Here is a 24223-nt window from a genome sequence, read left to right on the forward strand (position 1 = left end):
CATCATGGCTGGTTTATTAATCCGCTAATCCCTTTCTCTTATGCTGTCTCCCTATGACCTTTGATGCCTTTACCGATCAAAAACGTATCAACCACGTTATCCATTGGCTTGGCCTTCACAGCCATCTGTGGCAATGAATTCAGCAGATTCACCACCCTCTGGCTAAAGAAGTTCCTCATTTCTGTTCTAAAAGGGACATTCGTCCTTCTATTCTGAGATTGCGTCATCTGATCCTAGATACCCCAACAATAGGACACATCCTTTTGATATCCACTCATCTAGGCCTTTTTGAGGTTGATTGTCATAAAAGCAGTTTAAAATATAAGGGGACAGTACCTCAGAAGAGGGAATTGTCAATATCAGTTTACATCAAAGTTCAAAGTAAATTTATTATCAAAGTACATGCAGTTGCAAGAAAGTTTGTGAACCCTTTGCAATTACCTTGTTTTCTGCATTAATTACTCATAAAAAGTGGTCTGATCTTCATCTAAGTCACAAAAATAAACAAACACAATCTGCATAAACCAATAACAATGAAATATTTGTACTTTTCATGTCTTTATTGAACATATTGTTCAATCGTTTACAGTGCAGACTGTAAAAAGTATGTGAACTCTTATTTAATAACTGGTAGAACCTCCTTTAGCAGCAACAACCTCCACCAAAAGTTTCCTGTAGCTGCTGATCAGACTTGCACAACGGCAAGCAGGAATATTAGACCATTCTTCCATACAAAACTGTTCCAATTCGTCAATATTTCTGAGCTACCTTGCATGAACAGCCCTCTTCAGGTCATGCCACAGCATCTCAGTTGGGTTAATGTCTAGACCACGACTTCGTCATTCCAAAACACAAATTTTCTTCTTTTTAATCTATTCTGTTGTAGATTATTTATTCTTGTGTTTTGGATCATATCTTGTTGCATCATCCAATTTCTATTAAGCCTCAGGTGATGGACTGCTACCCTGATATTCTCCTGTAAATTGTTTTGATATAATTTTGAATTCATTGTTCCCTCAATGATTACAAGCTGTCTAGGTCCTGAGGCAGCAAAGCAACCCTAAACCATGATGCTCCTTCCACCATGCTTCACAATTGGGCTGAGGTTTTTGTGTTGATGTGCAGTGCCCTTTCCCCCCCAAATATAGCACTGTGCATTCAATATTGGCAATCTCAACATTGTCACAGAAGCTTTGTAGAACATCCAAGTGGTCAAACGTGAGATATGCAGCAATTTTTTTTTGGAGAGCAGTGGTTTCCTCTGTGGTATCTTCCCATGAACACCATTCTTGTTCAGTGTTTTTCTTATGGTGGACAGATGAACAGAGACTTTAGCCAGTTGTAGAGATTTCTACAGGTCTTTTGCTGTAACCCTTGGTTTCATCTTCTTTAGCATTATACATTGTGTTCTTGATGTGATCTTTGCAGGACACCCACTCCTAGGGAGAATAATAACAGTACTGAATTTCCTCCATTTGTAGACAATTTATCTTACTGTGGACTGATGAACATTCAGATCTTGTATTTTTTTTCCAGCTTCGTGCTTCTCTACAATTTTTCTTCTAACATCTTCTGAAGTACATTTATTGTTCCCTCAACGATTACAATGATTCCTCAACCATATTTTTTTTCTTGCGGGCAATCACAGTAAATACAAGAACTATAGTAGAATCAATGAAAGACCACACTCAACAGGATGGACAACAACCAAAGTAAAAACTATGCAAATACAAAAAGTAAGAGAAAAAAGGAAGTAATAATAATAATAATAATAATAATAATTAAATAAGCTTTAAATATCGAGAAGGTGAATGGAAGAGTCCTTGAAAGTGATTCCATAGTTTGTGGGAACAGTACAGTGATGAGATGAGTGAAGTTGGGTGAAGTTATCCCTTCTGGTTCAAGAAGTTATCCCTTCTGGTTGAGGGGTAATAACTGTTACTGAACCTGATTATGTGGGTCCTTGGGCTCCTGTACCTTCTTCCTGATAGTATCAGTGAGAAAGGAGCATGGCCTGGGTGAGGGGGTCCTTTATGGATGCTGCTTTCCTGTGACAGCGCTCCATACAGTTGTGCTCAATGGTGGGGTGGGGAGGTGAGGATCTTTACCCATGATGGGCTGGTCTGTACCCACTACTATTTGTCAGCTTTTCTGTACAAGAGCATTGGTGTTTCCATACCAGGCCATGAAGCAAACAGTTAATATGCTGTCCACCACACATCAATGGAACTATGTCAGTGTTTTTAATGACATGCTGAATCTTTGCAGACGTCTAAGAAAGTAGAGGCACTGTTTTGCATTCTTCGTAATGTGCTTGCATGTTGGACCCAGGGCAGTTCCTCTGAAATGATAACATTGAAGGATTTAAAGTTGCTGACCCTCTCCACATGAGAGTGAGGAGACAAGCTGAACCGTCACTCTTGAGAATATGCTCTGAAGTGAAATAGCAGTTAGGGGTTTCATCTTTCCCATTATTAACAAGAATTGTCTTAGTGTGAAAGTAATAAACAGTGTGGAGGTTTTGAAGTGCATTCAGGAGAATCCTCTTGTGCCAGTTACATAAGTAGTCGTACTAGGGATGAAATAGTGTGAGATGTATTCCTCGGGAGTGAATCTGGCAAGTAGTTTATGTGTCATTGGGCAAACAGTAACTATAGCTCTGTAAATTTCAAGGTAATCGTGCAAATAAGAAAGAATGTTTTAGGAAAGAAACCCTCTAGATGAAGGGGTTTAAGGTCCATTAGATTATTGCAAACTTGTTAATGGCTTCAAAAAGCAGTCAGACTTTTAAAAGATTTAGAAGAGAAAAGCAAGGAAATGATGCTGCAATTATACAGGGCGCTGGTCAGAGATCACTTAAGATATTATATTTAATTTAGGCACCCTTTTGTAGGAAGGATGTACTGGCCCCGGAGAGATTCAATAATGAATCATCAGAATAATACCTGAAATGAAGGCACTGAATAATGATGTTGTATTTCCTGGAGAAGAAATTATTTTAATGAGGTTTAGAAACAACAAAGGAATATGTAGGTATGGTACTTCTAGTGGAGTAATCCTGGAGTAAGAATGTTGTTGTAGAATTTATGCAGCATCAATGACAAGTGAATTCAGGAAAACCTTTATCCTACCTGAAAACATGAATAATGCACTACTACCAAAGGTATTAAAAGAATCATAAGGAAAAGCCAAGCAGCCAGTTGTTGCCCTTCAAATGATTTCATCATAAAATGTTTCTGGACTATATGTGGTCATGAAAGGTTTGAGTAACTCTATCAGTAACAAGTTTTATTTATTTAGACCAGAGGTTCCTAACACCGTTTTTATGCCACTGACCCCTACCATTAACTGAGGGGCCTGTGGATCCCAGGTTGAGAACCCCGCATATCGACCCTTTAATCATGAGAAAATGCACATAGGGTTTCACAGGAGAGTGATGTAGCCAATTAATTACATTTAGTATGATCAAATATGGAGACAGATAAGTTGGTTAGTACAATCAGGGATCTTTGGAAGCAAAGATCTGAAGAGGAGGTTCACAAGAATGATCACAGGAATGAAATGGTTAAAGTATGAGAAGTGCTTGATAACCCTGAACCAGCTCGCTAGAGTTTAGAAGAATGAAGGAGGATCTTATTGAAACCTATCAAATATTGAATGGCCTGGATAGAGTGGACCTGGAGAAGATGTTAGTTGGGGGGGTCTAGAATCAAAGGGTACAGCCTCAGAATAGAAGGACATGCCTTTAGAATGGAGACAAGAGAAGTTTCTTTAGCCAGAGGGTGAATCTTTGGAAGGCCAATTCATTGGGTATTTTTGAAGTGGAGGTTGATGGGTTCTTGATTAGTACAGGCATCAGAGATTACATAGAGATGGCAGGAGAATGGGGTTGGAAGAGATAATAAATCAGCCATGATGCAACGGGAAAGCAGGCTGTGTGTTGATTGAATGGCAGAGCAGGCTTAATGGGCGGAATGTTTAATTCTACTCCTATATCTTATAGTCGTATGATTTTTGAATATATCAGTAGCATCACAAAATCAGAATCAGGTTTAAGATTGCTGACATACAGTATGTCATGGAATTTGTTTTGTGGCAGCAGTACAGTGCAATACATAAAGAATGGTATAATTTACAATAAGAAGTATATGTGAGAAATTAAATTAAATAAGTAGTGCAAAAAGAAAGCAAAAATATTCAGGTACTGAAGTTCATGAGTTGGTTTGCTGTCGGTTCAGAATTCTGATCGCGGAGAGAAAGAAGCTGTTCCTAATACAATGAGGTGTGGCTCCTGTGTCTCCTCTCTGATGCTAGTCATTCGAAGAGAGCATGTCTTAAGTGGTCAGGGTCCTTAATGACAAAAACACTATCTTGCACCCTTTGTAATGATGCCCAGCTCTGCGCCTTATTAAATTATACAAAACCTGGCTGCGTGCATTGTAAATTTTACCAATCCTATTTTATCAATAACCTTTACGCTTGATATAAATTTCATTATAAATTGTGTTTGCAACTCTCACCATGCCATTGCCTCTCTGTGTCTTGCCCCAGTTGAAAAGCTCTCCAAAAGGTAAATCCCCAAGTTAGTCAAGGATAGCATGTACATCTTTCATTTGAAAGAATTGAAAGACACTGCTGCAGTTTGAGAGTACAGGCAGTCCCCGGGTTATGAATGAGTTCCGTTCCAAAGTCTGTCGTTAAGTCAGATTTGTACGTAAGTCGGAACAGGTACATCCAGTATTATTTAGTGTTAGTTAGTCAAACGTTTGTCTTAGCATATAGTATAATTTTTACCTTTCTATGCATATAAAACGTATGCATTTCAATAATTAAACCACTGCATTGCTTAGTAATAATTGTAGCTTTCATTGGGGCAGGGCCTTTCACGTGCTCCATTATTCTCACTTTATCCTTTAAAATTGTTCTGATTGTTGACCAACTATAGCTTAACACTTTTCCAATAACCAATGGTGTTTCACCTCTTTCCAATTACTTTATTATTTCCGCTTTATTTTCAATCGTGACCGTTTTGCATCAAAAGAACAGAAACACTGCGGATTCAGCAGCAGCTGCGGGCAGCGGGTCTTGAGCTCCCCCGGGTCCTAAAGTCCACCCGCACTGAGACAGGTTAAATGGGATAAGTGGGGGCGGTGCTAACTGGAAAAGGGGGATCAGGGTGAATCTTGCTAAGAAAAATTTAAGCCAAATACATGATCCAACTTAAAATGGCGGATGGCGTTCTCCTTCCTCGAGCTGACGAATTTTTAATATAATAGGCTTTATGGCAGGCCATTCGTAAGTATGAGTTGTTCGTAAGTCAGACATTTGTAACTCGGGGACTGCCTGTACTGGTAAAGGGTAACTTGGGGTGGTATTTCCTGTGTTCCAACTAACTGGCTATCATATTTTAAATTTGCTGATCTGTTTAATAATGATGGAAATGGTAAGTGCTGACTTCTTTAATTCTTAACAGAATAAATGATGCAATCAAAAATTTTTTATTAAATCATACTTAAATTTTGATTGGTTGATACTAGTCTTGATGGGGAAAAATGTTTTGTCTGACTGGGGAAAGAAAGATACTTGGACTTTGTCACTTTAATGGCGGACAATGGAAGCTTTAATCGGTAAAATGGAGTTGAAAATTGGCTTGCACCCCGTCCCACAACCTTCTTGCCACAAGGTTCACACACACTGCCTCTGTCTCCTGGAATCCATTTGGAGACTGCAGAGCACTAAAACGGATATCCAAGTGATGTCCAAACTGCAAATGACACGTTCCAACAGTTCCAGAATCATGTTCAAGACAAAAAAAACATAAATGACATAAAAGAAGTGCAATATATGGTTTCATGGTCTATCCAGAAAATGTCGACCATGTAAGCAGGCACCATCTTGACCAGAATTCCGGTCTCAAACACTTCTTATATATGCCACTGTCACTTTTCATCATTAATAAAACTACTAAAGTACAACAAATTTATTGTCAAAATATTTGTTTGTCACCATATACAACCCTGAGAATAATTTTCTTGCAGGCATTTAACTAAATTTAAGAAATACAATAGAATCAATGAAAGACTGCACCCAACAGGACAAACAAACCAATGTGCAAAAGACAACAAAATGTGCAAATACAAACCTCATTTCCAGAAAAGTTGGGATATTTTCCAAAATGCAATGAAAACAAAAATCTGTGATATGTTAATTCACATGAACCTTTATTTAACTGACAAAAGTACAAAAAAAAGATTTTCAATAGTTTTACTGACCTACTTAATTGTATTTTGTAAATATACACAAATTTAGAATTTGATGGCTGTAACACACTCAACAAAAGTTGGGACAGAGGCATGTTTACCATTGTGTTACATCACCTTTCCTTTTAATAACACTTTTTAATCGTTTTGGAACTGAGGACACTAATTGTAGTAGATTTTCAGTTGGAAATTTTGTCCATTCTTGCTTGATATAAGACTTCAGCTGCTCAACAGCCTGTGGTCTCCGTTGTCTGATTCTCCTCTTCATGATGCGCCATACATTTTCAATAGGAGATAGATCTGGACTGGCAGCAGGCCAGTCAAGTACACGCACTCTGTGTTCTCAAAGCCGCGCTGTTGTAGCCCGTGCAGAATGTGATCTGGCATTGTCCTGCTGAAATAAGCATGGACGTCCCGGGAAGAGACGTTGCCTTTATGGCAACATATGTCTCTCTAAAATCCTAATATACGCCTCAGAGTTAATGGTACCTTCACATACATGCAACTCACCCATGCCGTGCGCACTGATGCACCCCCCATACCATCACAGATGCTGGCTTTTGCTCCTTTCGCTGGTAACAATCAGGATGGTTGTATTCATCTTTGGCACGGAGAACTCGATGCCCGTTTTTTCCGAAAACTAGCTGAAATGCGGTTCCACAGTCTTTCGGTCCATCTGAGATGAGCTCGGGCCCAGAGAACTCACCAGCGTTTCTGCATAGAGTTGATATATGGCTTCCTCCTTGCATAATACAGCTTCAAGTTGCATTTCTGGATGCAGCGACAGACTGTGTTAAGTGACAGTGGTTTTCCGAAGTACTCCCGAGCCTAGGTGGCTATAATTGTCACAGTAGCATGACGGTTTCTTAGGCAGTGCCGCCTGAGGGCTCGAAGATCACGCGCATTCAACAGTGGTTTCCGACCTTGCCCTTTACGCACTGAGATGTCTCTGAATTCTCTGAATCTTTTCACAATATTATGTACTGTTGAAAGACCTAAATTCTCTGCAATCTTGCGTTGAGAAATGTTCCTTTTGAACTCACTAACAATTCTCACGAATTTTGGCACAAAGGGGTGAGCCACGGCCCATCCTTGCTTGCAAAGACTGAGCCTTTGATGGACGCTACTTTTATACCCAGTCATGATACCTCACCTGCTACCAATTAGCCTGCTTAATGTGGAGTCTTCCAAACTGGTGTTACTTGAATATTCTGTGCACTTTTCAATTTTATTTTAACTCTGTCCCAACTTTTGTTGGGTGTGTTGCAGCCATCAAATTCTAAATTTGTGTATATTTTTAAAATACAATTAGGTTGGTCAGTAAAACTATCGAAAATCTTTTCTTTATACTTTTGTCAGTTAATTAAAGGTTCACGTGAATTAACATATCACAGATTTTTGTTTTTATTGCATTTTGGAAAATATCCCAACTTTTCTGGAAATGGGGTTTGTAAATAAAGAAATAAATAAAATAAATAATAAAATATTTTCTTGCAGGCATTCACAGTAAGCACAAAGAGAAATAGTAATAATAATAATAATAATAAATACATAATAAGTATCAAGTACATGTGATGAAGAATTCTTGAAAATGAATGCATAGGTTATGGGAACAGATCAGTGAAATTGAGTGAAATTATCCCCTCTGATTCAATAGCCTGATGGTTGAAGGTTAATAACTGTTCCTGAACCTGGTGATGCAGGTTTTGAGGCCCCTGTGCCTTCTTGATGGCAGCAGTGAGAAAAGTGCATGGCCTGGAACGTGATGGATACTGCTTTTCTGTGACAGCACTCCATGTAGCCAGAGAGCGGTGAATCAGTGGCATTCTTTGCCTCGGGCAGCTGTGGAGGCCAAGTCTTTATGTATATTTAACATAGAACATAGAATAGTACAGCACATTACAGGCCCTTCAGCCCACAATGTTGTGCTGACCCTCAAACCCTGCCTCACATATAACCCCCCACCTTAAATTCCTCCATATACCTGTCTAGTAGTCTCTTAAACTTCACTAGTGTAAAGCCAGAGGTTGATAGATTCTTGATTGGTCAGGGCAAGAAGCGATATGGGAAGAAGGGAGGAAATTGGGGCTGAGAGGAAAATTGGGTCAGCCATGATGAAATGGTGGAGCAGAATTGATGGGCCAAATGGCCTAATTCTGCTGCTAAATTTTATGGTCTTATGTAGATGTGGTCAATGCTGGGACCGGCTTTACCCATGATTGACTGGATTGTATCTTCTTTTGTAAACTTTTCCATACAAAAGCATTGGTGTTTCCATACCAGGCCATGATGCAGCCAGTCAATATACTGCACATCTATTGAAGTTTTAGGTGACATGCTGAATCTTCATAAACCAAGGAAGCAGAGGCACTGCCATGCTTTCTTCCTAATGGCATTTACATGTTGCAGCTTGGATTGAGCCTCTGAAATGATAACACTAAGGAATTTGAAGTTGCTGACCCTCTCCACCTCTGATTTTCCCCAATAAGGGACTGGCTCATGGACCTTCAGATTCCTCCTCCTGAAATCAATAATCAGCTCCTTTGTCTTGCTGACATTGAGTTGGGAGGTTGTTTTTGTGGCTCCACTCAGCCAGGTTTTTAATCATCCTCCTTTATGCTGATTTGTCACCATCTTCTATTAGGCCAATGACCTAAAATGTCATCAGCAAATTTGAATATGGTATTGGAGTTGTGCTTAGCCTCACAGTCATTCATAAGTATAAAATGAGTAGAGCAAGGGGTTAAGCACATCCTCGTGCACCTGTGCAGAAGGTGATTGTGGGGGAGATGTTGTTGCCAATCTGAACTGACTAGGATCTGCAAGTGAGGAAATCAAGGATTCAGTTGCACAAGGAGGTATTGAGGCCAAGGTCCTGATTACTTTTGAGGGGACGATAGTGGTAACCTGTCTCAATGTCTATCATCCTGTTGCACTTAGGTCTATTGTGATGAAGTGCTTTGAGAGCTAGGTGATGAAACATATTAACTCCTGCCTGAGAAGCAACTTGGTTCCACTCCAATGATTACTCCACTGAGCTGTAATCAATGAAGTGTATCCTGATGTTTGCATCTTTGCTATCCAGTTGTTCCAGGACTGAGTCAATGAAATGGGAATTGCCTTTGACCTGTTGTGACGGTAGGCAAATTGGAGTGGAACCAAGTTGCTTCTCAGGCAGGAATTAGTATGTTTCATCACCTAGCTCTCAAAGCACTTCATCTCAATAGACCTAAGTGCAACAGGATGATAGACATTGAGACAGGTTACCACGTTCTTCTTTAAGCACCGGTATAATTGAAGCCTGCTTAAAGCAGTTGGGTATGTGAGAAATGCTGAAAGAAGAAGTTAAAGTTATCAGTGAACACTCCAGTCAGGTAATCAGCACAAGTGTTCAGGACTCAGCCAGATACTCCTTGTCATGGTAATCCGGGGCTGTGGGAATTCCTGAAGGTGCCTCCGTGTTTTGACAGTCAAAGTGAGCATAAAAGGCATTGAGCTCATCTGGTAGTGAAACTTCATTGTCACCTGCATCACTTGGTTTCACTTTATAGAACTTTCTATCATTCTTTAAAAATAAAATGATAAAGAATTTAACCTATATACTCATCTTGGGGTTTGGTAATGAGTATTTGTTCAGGGGTGTTTTTTTACATTTGAAGCTTGTGTTGTTAACCTTTCTCTGAAGTGATTCCTATAGTGAGGGAGTACAGGATCAGAGGGCACAGCCTCAGAATACAAGGATGTCTCTTAGAACAGAGATGAGGAGGAATTTCTTCAGCTACAGGGTGGTGAATCTATGGAATTCATTACCACAGTTGGCTGTAGAGGCATTGGGTATATTTAAAGATAGGGCATCAGAGATTACAGGAAGAAGGCAGGAGAAAGCGGTTGAGAGGGATGGTAAATCAGCCATAATGGAATGGCAGAGCATACTCGATGAACCGAATGGCCTAATTCTGCTCCTATATCTTATGGGATTTTTATATTGTGCGCTTATTAACAGGAATGCAGTATATTAGCCTGACCTAGAGATCAGTTAGTCATTCTAGTTTCTGGAATCAAGTTTAGATATGTAGATAATTTTGAAAGTAGAGTTTACTGTGATAAATGTTAAAATTCTGAGGATCTTTATTTCAATAGTCTTTGTTTTTAATTCAGGTTTACAGGAGTACGTGGAAGCTGTTTCATTTCAACATTTCATAAAGACTCGAACTCTGATTAGCCTTGATGAGATTAATAAGCAATTAATCTTCACTCCAAAGGCAGAGGAAGTGGAGCATACTGAGGTGAGATTTATTTTCTGAATTTAAAGTTGTTTGAATTTGTTAATTCATGTTTTATTATCACTGGATCATTTGAAATAAAGTTAGAAAAACTTGATTTGCACTGGATAGCACAATTCCAGAAAAAAAGTCTAATTCTGTTTTTTGATTTTATGGATTGGGATAAAATGTAAAAATAAAACTGTTGAATATTGACACAATGATAAAAGTTGAATGCAAAAAAGGAATAGAGAAGAGATCTTCAGCCTGGGGATAGTGAACCTTCAGAATTCTTCACTCATGTGAGCTGTATAGGCTCAATCACTAAGCATTTTTAGAGACTGATTTTTTTATATAATAAGAGAATTGAGGAATTTGAGATTTTCACAGGAAGATGGTACTACAATTATCTATTATGTTGAATAGTCAAGCAGGCTTGAATGGATCAAATGGCCTACTGTGGCGACCCACTTCCTAGCGCACTCGAACCGGCTCACAAATAGCCAGCGCGCAGGCACAAAGGCCAGGTCCGCAACAAAGGAAAAAAGCCTGCGGGGCTTTGTGAGTACGTGTCCCTTAGTGCATCCGCGCCCGGGGAGGGCGGGATGAGAGAGGCTTTAAAGCAAGGCTGCGAAGTTCGAATAAAATCATCTTTAATTGCAGTTTATCGACTCCGTGTCATTATTTTAGCGCTGCATGTAGCACACTGCTACAATTGGTGACCCCGACGGTCCAAACGATTTTTGGACCAGAGATGACCAACGCCACATCTGTTCATGCAGTTTTGTTGAAACTGCCAAGCTTCTGGACGCTGCGACCTCACCTATGGTTCCAGCAAGCAGAAGCCCAATTCCACGTTCGGCAGATAACCTCAGAGGACACACGTTACTATTACGTGGTGAGCTCCCTCAACTAGGAGACAGCCGCCCAGGTTGAGGAGTTCATACAGTTGCCCCCGGAGGATGGCAAATACACGGACTTCAAAGCCCTACTCATAAGGACTTTTGGACTCTCACGGCGCGAGCGAGCTGCCCGCTTACTGCACCTGGATGGTTTGGGGGACAGACCTCCATCGGCTTTAATGAATGAGATGTTGTCTTTGGCCGGCGGACACACACCCTGCCTCACGTTTGAGCAGGCATTCCTGGAGCAGCTGCCCGAGGACATACGCCTGCTGCTGTCCGACGCGGATTTCAGCGATCCCCGGAAGGTGGCAACCCGGACGGACTTGCTGTGGAACGCCAAGAAGGTGAGTGGGGCGTCCGTCGCACAGATCACCCGGCCACGCTCCCAGCAGCAAACCAGTCCAGGCCCGGCCGCAGAGCCCGCTAAACCCAGAGGCCGGGGTGGGGAGCCCAATGAACACTGGTGTTTCTACCACCAGCGGTGGGCCGCAGAAGCCCGCTGTTGTCGCTCGCCCTGCCAGTTCCCGGGAAACGCCAGGGCCAGCCGCCACTGATGGCTATGGCAGCTGGCCGTCGGGATAGCCTCCTGTATGTGTGGGACAAGATGTCGGGACGCCGTTTTTTGGTCGACACCGGTGCCGAGATCAGCGTCTTACCTCCGACGAGTTATGACACCCGCAACAGGGCACCGGGTCCCCCCCTGAGGGCCGTGAACGGCAGCACGGTAAGGACCTACGGCACCTGTACGGTGCAGCTACAGTTCGGCTCCAGCCGGTTCACGTGGGACTTCACACTGGCCGCCGTAGCCCAACCGCTTCTGGGCGCGGATTTTTTGCGGGCTCACAGCCTGCTGGTCGACCTGCCGAGGCAGAGGCTGGTCCACGCCGAGACCTTTCAGACGTTCTCCCTGGGAGAAGCCCAGTTGCCAGCCCTACACCTTGGCTCCATCACGCTGTCTGACAACGACTTCACCAGAGTCCTGGCGGATTTCCCATCGGTTCTGGCACCGCAGTTCACGGCAGCCATGCCCCGACACGGCGTACAGCACCACATCCTGGCCCAGGGACCACCCCTCCACGCCCGTGCTCGGCGGCTTCCCCCGGACAAGCTCCGACTGGTGAAGGAGGAGTTCAAGAGGATGGAGGAATTGGGGATCATCTGGCGGTCCGACAGCCCATGGGCCTCCCCCCTGCACATGGTGCCCAAGGCGACAGGGGGCTGGAGACCGTGCGGCGACTACCGCAGGCTGAACGAGGCTACCATACCGGACCGCTACCCTGTGCCGCACATTCAGGACTTTGCAGCAAACCTGCGCGGCGCACGGATCTTCTCCAAGGTAGACCTCATCTGAGGATACCATCAAATCCCGATGCATCCGGACGACGTCCCCCAAAACGGCTCTCATCACCCCGTTCGGCCTTTTCGAGTTCCTCCGCATGCCGTTCGGCCTGAAGAATGCCGCACAGACGTTCTAGCGGTTAATGGATGCGGTGGGACGCGACCTGGACTTCGCATTCATCTATTTGGACGACATCCTCATAGCCAGCAGCAGTCGTCAGGAGCATCTGTCCCACCTCCGTCAACTCTACGCCCGACTGAGTGAATACGGTCTAACAATCAACCCGGCCAAATGCCAGTTCGGGCTCGACACCATGGACTTCCTGGGCCACAGGATTACTAAAGACGGGGCAACCCCTCTGCCCGCTAAGGTAGATGCGGTCCGCCATTTCCCCCGACCCACCACGATCAAAGGCCTTCGGGAGTTCGTAGGCATGGTCAATTTCTACCACCGCTTCCTCCCTTCAGCTGCCCAAATCATGCGCCCCCTGTTCGCCCTGCTGTCGGGTCCGGGCAAGGACGTTGCCTGGGACGAGGAGTCCGCCGCCACTTTCATTCAAACGAAGGAAGCCTTGGCAAACGCCGCGATGCTAGTGCACCCCAGAATGGACGTCCCTACCGCCCTCACAGTGGACACATCTAACACAGCAGTCGGTGGGGTGCTGGAACAACTCATCGAGGGGCCCTGGCAACCCCTGGCATTTTTCAGCAAACACCTGCGGCCACCCAAGCTCAAATACAGTTCTTTCGACCGGGAACTGTTGGCGCTATACCTGGCAATCCGGCATTTCAGGTACTTCTTAGAAGGTAGGCCCTTCACTGCGTTCACGGACCACAAGCTGCTTACCTTTACGTTCACGAAGGTGTCCGATCCCTGGTCGTCCCGCCAGCAGCACCATCTGTCCTACATCTCTGAATACACAACGGATGTCCGGCACGTCTCGGGTAAGGACAATGTCGTGGCGGATGCGCTCTCTCGCCCTAACATTCATGCCCTTTCCCAAGGGGTAGACTTTGAGGCGCTGGCAGAGGCGCAGCAGGCCGACGAGGAGATCCCGAGTTACAGAACCGCAGTCTCCGGCTTGCAGCTCCAGGACCTCCCCGTAGGCTCAGGTGAGAGGACCCTACTCTGTGACGTCGCCACCGGCCAGCCCCGTCCCGTTGTCCCGGCAAACTGGTGGCGATGCGTTTTCGACTCCATTCATAACTTAGCGCACCCCTCCATCAGGACAACGAATGGGCCAGAACGTGCATGCACTACCAGACGGCCAAGGTGCAGCGGCACACCAAAGCTCTGCCGCAGCAGTTCCACCCCACCCACCGGCGTTTTGACCACATTCACGTGGATATCGTGGGCTCCCTGCCAGTGTCGAGCGGAGCGCGGCACCTCCTGGCTATCATGGACCGGTTCACCAGATGGCCAGAGGCGATCCCGCTCACCGACACCACCTCCGAATCTTGCGCCCGGGCACTGATCGCCACCTGGGTGTCCCGCTTTGGTGTACCGGCCCACATTACCTCCGACAGAGGCACCCAGTTCACCTCCAGCCTGTGGTCAGCTATGGCCAGCCTTTTGGGGACACAGCTGCACCACACCACTGCCTACCACCCACAGTCAAACGGACTAGTGGAGCGTTTCCACCGTCACCTAAAGTTGGCTCTCATGGCCCGCCTGCGAGGAGCTAACTGGGTGGACGAGCTTCCCTGGGTCCTACTCGGCATCCGCACGGCGCCCAAAGACGATCTGCACGCCTCGTCGGCCGAGTTGGTGTACAGCGCACCCCTGGTCGTCCCCGGGAGCGCGCAGGCACAAAGGCCAGGTCCGCAACAAAGGAAAAAAGCCTGCGGGGCTTTGTGAGTACGTGTCCCTTAGTGCATCCGCGCCCGGGGAGGGCGGGATGAGAGAGGCTTTAAAGCAAGGCTGCGAAGTTCGAATAAAATCATCTTTAATTGCAGTTTATCGACTCCGTGTCATTATTTTAGCGCTGCATGTAGCACACTGCTACAATTGGTGACCCCGACGGTCCAAACGATTTTTGGACCAGAGATGACCAACGCCACATCTGTTCATGCAGTTTTGTTGAAACTGCCAAGCTTCTGGACGCTGCGACCTCACCTATGGTTCCAGCAAGCAGAAGCCCAATTCCACGTTCGGCAGATAACCTCAGAGGACACACGTTACTATTACGTGGTGAGCTCCCTCAACTAGGAGACAGCCGCCCAGGTTGAGGAGTTCATACAGTTGCCCCCGGAGGATGGCAAATACACGGACTTCAAAGCCCTACTCATAAGGACTTTTGGACTCTCACGGCGCGAGCGAGCTGCCCGCTTACTGCACCTGGATGGTTTGGGGGACAGACCTCCATCGGCTTTAATGAATGAGATGTTGTCTTTGGCCGGCGGACACACACCCTGCCTCACGTTTGAGCAGGCATTCCTGGAGCAGCTGCCCGAGGACATACGCCTGCTGCTGTCCGACGCGGATTTCAGCGATCCCCGGAAGGTGGCAACCCGGACGGACTTGCTGTGGAACGCCAAGAAGGTGAGTGGGGCGTCCGTCGCACAGATCACCCGGCCACGCTCCCAGCAGCAAACCAGTCCAGGCCCGGCCGCAGAGCCCGCTAAACCCAGAGGCCGGGGTGGGGAGCCCAATGAACACTGGTGTTTCTACCACCAGCGGTGGGCCGCAGAAGCCCGCTGTTGTCGCTCGCCCTGCCAGTTCCCGGGAAACGCCAGGGCCAGCCGCCACTGATGGCTATGGCAGCTGGCCGTCGGGATAGCCTCCTGTATGTGTGGGACAAGATGTCGGGACGCCGTTTTTTGGTCGACACCGGTGCCGAGATCAGCGTCTTACCTCCGACGAGTTATGACACCCGCAACAGGGCACCGGGTCCCCCCCTGAGGGCCGTGAACGGCAGCACGGTAAGGACCTACGGCACCTGTACGGTGCAGCTACAGTTCGGCTCCAGCCGGTTCACGTGGGACTTCACACTGGCCGCCGTAGCCCAACCGCTTCTGGGCGCGGATTTTTTGCGGGCTCACAGCCTGCTGGTCGACCTGCCGAGGCAGAGGCTGGTCCACGCCGAGACCTTTCAGACGTTCTCCCTGGGAGAAGCCCAGTTGCCAGCCCTACACCTTGGCTCCATCACGCTGTCTGACAACGACTTCACCAGAGTCCTGGCGGATTTCCCATCGGTTCTGGCACCGCAGTTCACGGCAGCCATGCCCCGACACGGCGTACAGCACCACATCCTGGCCCAGGGACCACCCCTCCACGCCCGTGCTCGGCGGCTTCCCCCGGACAAGCTCCGACTGGTGAAGGAGGAGTTCAAGAGGATGGAGGAATTGGGGATCATCTGGCGGTCCGACAGCCCATGGGCCTCCCCCCTGCACATGGTGCCCAAGGCGACAGGGGGCTGGAGACCGTGCGGCGACTACCGCAGGCTGAACGAGGCTACCATACCGGACCGCTACCCTGTGCCGCACATTCAGGACTTTGCAGCAAACCTGCGCGGCGCACGGATCTTCTCCAAGGTAGACCTCATCTGAGGATACCATCAAATCCCGATGCATCCGGACGACGTCCCCCAAAACGGCTCTCATCACCCCGTTCGGCCTTTTCGAGTTCCTCCGCATGCCGTTCGGCCTGAAGAATGCCGCACAGACGTTCTAGCGGTTAATGGATGCGGTGGGACGCGACCTGGACTTCGCATTCATCTATTTGGACGACATCCTCATAGCCAGCAGCAGTCGTCAGGAGCATCTGTCCCACCTCCGTCAACTCTACGCCCGACTGAGTGAATACGGTCTAACAATCAACCCGGCCAAATGCCAGTTCGGGCTCGACACCATGGACTTCCTGGGCCACAGGATTACTAAAGACGGGGCAACCCCTCTGCCCGCTAAGGTAGATGCGGTCCGCCATTTCCCCCGACCCACCACGATCAAAGGCCTTCGGGAGTTCGTAGGCATGGTCAATTTCTACCACCGCTTCCTCCCTTCAGCTGCCCAAATCATGCGCCCCCTGTTCGCCCTGCTGTCGGGTCCGGGCAAGGACGTTGCCTGGGACGAGGAGTCCGCCGCCACTTTCATTCAAACGAAGGAAGCCTTGGCAAACGCCGCGATGCTAGTGCACCCCAGAATGGACGTCCCTACCGCCCTCACAGTGGACACATCTAACACAGCAGTCGGTGGGGTGCTGGAACAACTCATCGAGGGGCCCTGGCAACCCCTGGCATTTTTCAGCAAACACCTGCGGCCACCCAAGCTCAAATACAGTTCTTTCGACCGGGAACTGTTGGCGCTATACCTGGCAATCCGGCATTTCAGGTACTTCTTAGAAGGTAGGCCCTTCACTGCGTTCACGGACCACAAGCTGCTTACCTTTACGTTCACGAAGGTGTCCGATCCCTGGTCGTCCCGCCAGCAGCACCATCTGTCCTACATCTCTGAATACACAACGGATGTCCGGCACGTCTCGGGTAAGGACAATGTCGTGGCGGATGCGCTCTCTCGCCCTAACATTCATGCCCTTTCCCAAGGGGTAGACTTTGAGGCGCTGGCAGAGGCGCAGCAGGCCGACGAGGAGATCCCGAGTTACAGAACCGCAGTCTCCGGCTTGCAGCTCCAGGACCTCCCCGTAGGCTCAGGTGAGAGGACCCTACTCTGTGACGTCGCCACCGGCCAGCCCCGTCCCGTTGTCCCGGCAAACTGGTGGCGATGCGTTTTCGACTCCATTCATAACTTAGCGCACCCCTCCATCAGGACAACGAATGGGCCAGAACGTGCATGCACTACCAGACGGCCAAGGTGCAGCGGCACACCAAAGCTCTGCCGCAGCAGTTCCACCCCACCCACCGGCGTTTTGACCACATTCACGTGGATATCGTGGGCTCCCTGCCAGTGTCGAGCGGAGCGCGGCACCTCCTGGCTATCATGGACCGGTTCACCAGATGGCCAGAGGCGATCCCGCTCACCGACACCACCTCCGAATCTTGCGCCCGGGCACTGATCGCCACCTGGGTGTCCCGCTTTGGTGTACCGGCCCACATTACCTCCGACAGAGGCACCCAGTTCACCTCCAGCCTGTGGTCAGCTATGGCCAGCCTTTTGGGGACACAGCTGCACCACACCACTGCCTACCACCCACAGTCAAACGGACTAGTGGAGCGTTTCCACCGTCACCTAAAGTTGGCTCTCATGGCCCGCCTGCGAGGAGCTAACTGGGTGGACGAGCTTCCCTGGGTCCTACTCGGCATCCGCACGGCGCCCAAAGACGATCTGCACGCCTCGTCGGCCGAGTTGGTGTACAGCGCACCCCTGGTCGTCCCCGGGAGCGCGCAGGCACAAAGGCCAGGTCTGCAACAAAGGAAAAAAGCCTGCGGGGGTTTGTGAGTACTTGTCCCTTAGAGCATCCGCGCACGGGGAGGGCGGGATGAGGGACGCTTTAAAGCAAGGCTGTGAAGTTCGAATAAAATCATCTTTAATTGCAGTTTACAGACTCCGTGTCGTTATTTTAGCGCTGCGTGTAGCACACCGCTACACTATACTGTTATTTATGTTCTTAAGACTACTGAGCTTTGATCAGTCCTGATGAAGAGTCTCAGCCTGAAACGTTGACTGTTTCTTCAATTCCTTAGTGAACTAGGACTGATCTCCTCTCTTGGAAGCAATGGTAAAATCATGCTACACCCTATGTATGTGCCAGTTCAAAAAAAAGAACTATCTAGCCTAACCCCACCTTCCAGCACTAAGTCCTGAGCTCTGCAAGTCATAACTCTTCAAGTTCATATCCAAGTACTTTAAAAATGTGATGGGAGTTTCTGTCTCTGTTATCTTCTTAGCTGTGGATTCTAGCCTCCACTCTGTTTCTGAGTTGAAGCATCATTGCTCATCTGTCCTTTTTAATCTTTCTACTCAATACTTTAAATTTTAGTCCTTTATTTGTTTTAATCCCCCTGAAAGAAAAAATTGATCCCTTCTGTTTTTTTTTAGGACTTTCATAATTCTGTGCAGCTCTGTTAAGTCTCCCTACAGCGACTTTTGTTCCAAAGAAAATGGCTTGGCTTTTCCAATCCTCCCACATAATAGCTGGTTTGCAACTTGGAAACATCCTCAGAAAACTGCACTCTTTCCAGTGCAGTTACATCTTGAGACATATTATTGTACATTTCTGTTGCTGTTTTTAGATCAGCCCATTTTAAGCTGCCAAGTTAGCATCTTTCCCACATAGCACAACAGATATGTGGGTGAGACCTAGACTGGGGGGCATAGTAGATAGCAAGGAAGGCTATCAAAGCTTGAAGTGGAATCTGGACCAGCTGAAAAAGTGGGCAGCAAATGGCAGATGGAATTTAAAGCAGACAAGTGTGAGTTGTTGCACTTTGGGAGGACAAACCAGGGTAGGACTTACACACTGAGCACCAGGACATTGAGGAGTGTGCTAGACAAAGAGAGTTTTTGGCACACTGGCCTTCATAAATCACAATTAAGGAATATAGGAGTTTGGATATTATATTGAACTTGTATAAAATGTTAGTGATGCCTAATTTTATAGCGTGGTGTGCAATTCTATTTGTTTGTTTCTTTGTTTATTAGCGTTTGCAATTCAGGTCACCTGCCTACACACATTTTATGAGTAATGCAGACAACTAGGTCATTGCAAAGGGTTCACAAACTTTTTCTTGCAACTGTATGCTAGTGGTATTAAACCTGAATCTGATTCTGATTCAGAAATCAGTTTATTTCTCATGTTAGTTTGCTTAACCAGTTTGGTTATGCATGGTGCTAACAAGAGAGTTGTGCTGATAAAATGATAGCTCTACTAGTGGAACGATGAAAACTGAGGATGCCCAATTGCTTAGAACTGGAGGAGAACAGAACGTTGGAAGGTTGTAAAACTGGAAAAGATTTGGTTGGTCAGAGTAAAGGTTATAGCTAAAGTAGAGAGGATATGTTGGCATTTAAAATATGGATGAGATTTATTATTGAGTGTTATCAAAGGTTGGAAACTGATCAAGATTGAAAAGGGATAAATTATCACAGTCTCATTTGTGTCAGATGTTATTCATTGTGCTTTGGGCTATTTTGCACTGCGGTGATTCAAAGCTTAAAATAGTATTATGGGAAATATGGGAACAGATCTGGAATGTAACATTTTCAAGCACTTAAGGGGAAAGGGAAATTGCAGGCGGGACAACAGCTCTCAAAAATAGAGGAATTAAACTTTGCTTTTCTGACAGGAAGGGTGATAACGGCAAATTTTAAGTAGTTGAGAGCTGTATCCAAGAAGATGGATCATTTTTTCCTTTTGTCAGCTGATCTGTGGGTCCAGAAGTGAAGTTGGACAATTTTCTGTTCAGTGGAAGTATGGTTAGGGGAACCGGAAATGAAAGTCATGTGTTTGAAACTTTGGGAGAGGGTGTGGGGAGAATAAATTTGGTGGGGTATTGGGAAGGGGTGGAAGCATTTGGAGAATGTGAACTGATGATTTGCATCTTACAAAATTCTTGGAAGTAAGATTGGAAAAGGCATACATTGTCATGCCACCACATCATATGTGCGCGTCTCGCTTAAAGTAAAAATGAAACTAGACACATCATTCCTGGCTCTGTGTTTTTGCTTTTAATTAGTTCTATGTTTTGGAGTTACAAAACATAACAATTGGGTATTGCAATGTATAGCTACCGCAAACCAATTAAATTTCACGATATATACCAGTAATACTAAACCTGATTCTAATTCTGATTCAAAAATAGGTTCTTATGTGGGTTTGCTTAACCAGTTCAGTCATTCATGGTGCTAACAAGCCAGTTGCACTGATAAAAAGATTCTTTGCTTCACACAAGTAATTTGACCTAGCACTAGTTACTTAAGCATCTCCTCTTGGAAATAGATCGGAAATCCCCTAAGGTCAGTTCCAATTACATTTTCATTGTATCTTCCACCTCTGCACTCCATGCTACAGCCTCTGTGATGGTTTCCCCATCAGTTCGGGTTTTTAAAATGATTTATACTCTACTTTGTGTAAGAGCTGTTTACCGGTAATTGACATAAAATCGTCCACCTTTTTTATTGTTGTAATCAGACATACCTCCTTTGTTTTTAACTTAAAGTTTTGCTTAGTTGTGAGGTTCTTGACTTCATCTTTTTTTTAACCTCCAAGGATCAAGGTCAGTTGTTTTTCTGTTGATTATTTTGATTCTGAGACCTCAAATCTTCTCATCCTATGTATTCCTCACATGTTCAAGGTATGCAAATTGTGAAGAAACGAGATAGCAATCAAAGCACTGGTGATTTAGTCCATAAGCCATAGGAGCAGAATTAGCCCATTTGGTCCATCAAATCTGCTCCATCATTCCATCGTGGCTGATTTATTATCGCTCTCAACCCCATCCTCCCCATAACCTTTGATGCCTTGACTAACGAAGAACTTATCATCCTCTGCTTTAAATGTGCCCATTGATGTGGCCTCCACAGCTGTCTGTGGCAATGAATTCCACAGATTCACAACTGTCTGGCTTAAGAAATTCCTCTTCACATCTATTCTAAAGAGATGTCTTTCTATTCTGGCACTGTGCCTTCTGGTCCTAGAATCAATCACAATAGGAACCATTCTCTCCACACCCATTCTGTTTAGGCCTTTCAATATTTGATGGGTTTCTATAAAATTCCTCCTCATTATTCTAAACTCAAGCAAGTACAGGCTTAGAGCCATTATTGAGCTCCTCATTGCATTGAATGGGGCAATTATGATGAGGTTATGGAAGGAATCAGTTTCAATGTTGCTGTCTTTAAATATTTCTTATTTTTAACTGAAAATTACAGTAAAAATTTCTGGAAATTACTGATTCCCCAGTATTATATCTCACCAATCCTGCTCCGGATCAGGCCTGACATAGAATCAGAGACTCCATTCATATGAATGGGTGATTCTCAGTCTTGAGAATGTAGGGGTGTTTTTGTTTAGTTTTATGGTTACTGTTGATATATGTAGTGAAACCACCTTAATCTATCTAATTTATAAAGTTCATTTTAAATAATTCACATTACTGTGAAGTTTTTAAATGACTGACTATAACATTTAAAATGTTAACAAAATCACCAAGTCATAATCCCAGCTTTATATGAAATCCATTGCAAAGTCAAAGTCAAAGCAATCAGTGCAAGGTTCTCCTGTGGCCATTCACCTCAGCACTGAGTATACCCCTTTGGATACTACTGGCTGGGGAATGACCTATCAGCACAGCAGCAGCAGCTAGGCCAGTGGCACTGTGGCCAGCTCTGAGGGAAGGGTGAAGTCAGGCAGAGTGTTGGGGATAGGAGACTTGATAGGTAGGGGGATGGATAGGAGATTCTGTCGCTGCGAAAGAAAAGCTAGGGTACAGGATGTCTCAGAGCAGCTCCAAAAGATTCTAAATAAGGAGGGTGAGCAGCCAGAGGCTGTGGTGCACATTGGCACCAGTGACATAGGTGAAAGGCAAAAAGAGTCCTGCTCAGTGAGTATAGGGAGTTTGGAAAAAGGCTGTAAAACAGGGCCTCCAAGTAGTAATCTCTAGATTACTCCCAATGCCACATGAGAGTCAGGACAGGAATACGAATATGATACAGATGAATGAATGGCTGAGGAAGTGGTGCAGGAGGCAGTTAGTCATATTTCTGAATCATTGGGATCACTTCTGGGTACAAAAAGGAGAAGTTACACCTGAACCCAAGGGGGGACTAATATCCTTGCGGATAGATTTATTAGAGCTGTTGGGGAGGGTTGAAACTAAATTGGTGGGGGATGGGAATGGGATTGATACAGCTGAGGATGGGGCAGTTGGTGTACAAGTCAATGCAGTGTGTAGTTAGACTGTGAGGATCGACAAAAAAGAGTAATGAATATGAGACTGAAGGCGTTAGAATTGAATGTATGCAGTATATGGAATAAGATAGATGATCTTGTAGCACAGTTAGAGATCGGCAGGTATGATGTAGGCATCAGTGAGATGTGGCTGAAAGAAGATCACGGTTGGGAGCTTAACATCCAAGAATACACCTTGTATCGAAAGGACAGGCAGTTGGGCGAAAGGGTTGGGGTGGCTCTGTTGATAAAAAATGAAATAAAATCCTTAGATGTGACATGGGATCGGAAGATGAAGAATTCTTGTGAGTAGGGTTAAGAAACTACAAGGGTAAAAAGACCCTGATGGAAGTCTATATACAAATGCCTGAACAGCAGCTAGGATGTGTGATATAAATTTCAATATGCAAGTAAATTGGGAAAATCATGTTGGTGCTGGATCCCAAGAGAGAGATTTTTTAAAATGCATATAAAATGGATTTTTAGAGCAGCTTGTGGTTGAGCCCATTGAGGGAAAGGCGATTCTGGACTGGGTGGTTGTGTAATAAGCCAGATTTTATTAGGGAGCTTAAGGTAAAGGAACCATTGGGAGGCAGTGATCATAATGTGTAGAATCCATCCTGCAATTTGAAAGGGAGAGGATAAAGTCAGATGTATCAGTTTTACAGTGGAGTAAATGGAATTACAGAGCAGGACAATAGCATGGATGACAGCAGAACAGAAATGCCTGGAGTTTCTGGAGACAATTTGAAAGGCATAGGATAGATACATCTCAAAGTTGAAGATATATTCTAAAGGGAGGATGAGGCAACTGTTGGTGACCAGGATAGTCAAAGACAGAATAAAAGTAAAAAAGATGACCCTATCATATAGCAAAAATTAGTGGGTTTAGAGGATTGGGAAGCTTTTAAGAACCTACAGAATGCAACTAATAAAATCATAAGGAGAGAAAAGATCAAATCCGAAGGTTCGCTAGCCAAATATAAAAGAAGATACCAAATGCTTTTCAATTTGCTGCAGCCATTGTTGGAGTGGCCATGAGTCAGGTGGGCAGTGTCAGAGTGGTCTGGCTTTAGCTCAATAGCTTATGCAACTACAGGCTTGGACAAGCACAGATGCAAACTCTTCAGTACTGTAAGTCTCCAGTAAGTTGATTTTTCTGTTAGTACGTACTATACCTGGTGCACTGAGAATGGATCCAGAGTATGTTCCTTGTGTGAGATGTGGGAACTTTGGGAGACCACCGGTCTCCCTGATAACTACGGCTGCACAAAGTACGCTGAGCCGTAGCTACTTAGAGATTTTGTTAAGGAACTGGAGCTACAGCTTGATGACCTTCAGCTTGTACAGGAGAATTAATTTGTGATAGATAAGAGCTACAGGGGGGTAGTCACCCCAAAAATGCAGGAAACAGGTACATGGGTGACTGTCAGAGAGGGAAAGGGAATAGGCAGCCAGTGCAGAATACCCCTGTTGTCATTCCTCTCAAAACAAGTACAGTCGGCCCTCCTTATACGCGAATTCCACATGCGTGAATTCAACCAAACGCAAATCGCGAAAACCCAGAAGTGCTGTTCCAGCACTTGTTGTTCGAGCATTACAGACTTTTTTCTT

At 45.6% G+C, this 24223-nt stretch overlaps 1 protein-coding gene across 8 annotated transcripts in view; it reads left to right on the forward strand.

Annotated features, from left to right (window-relative positions):
• Positions 1-24223, forward strand: part of tsnax (translin-associated factor X) — a 133274-nt gene that overhangs the window by 86056 nt on the left and 22995 nt on the right. For all 8 annotated transcript variants that reach the window (XR_012100275.1, XM_073056669.1, XM_073056670.1 and 5 more), the window contains one exon: positions 10419-10546. Coding sequence is in view for 7 of the 8 variants with exons in the window: in XM_073056669.1 (XP_072912770.1) it covers positions 10419-10546 (128 nt within the window). In the remaining variant the exon portion in view is untranslated. The remainder of the gene's footprint in view (positions 1-10418; positions 10547-24223) is intronic.

The sequence above is a fragment of the Hemitrygon akajei genome, chromosome 9 (genome assembly GCF_048418815.1).
Source record: "Hemitrygon akajei chromosome 9, sHemAka1.3, whole genome shotgun sequence".
Lineage (NCBI taxonomy): Eukaryota > Metazoa > Chordata > Chondrichthyes > Myliobatiformes > Dasyatidae > Hemitrygon > Hemitrygon akajei.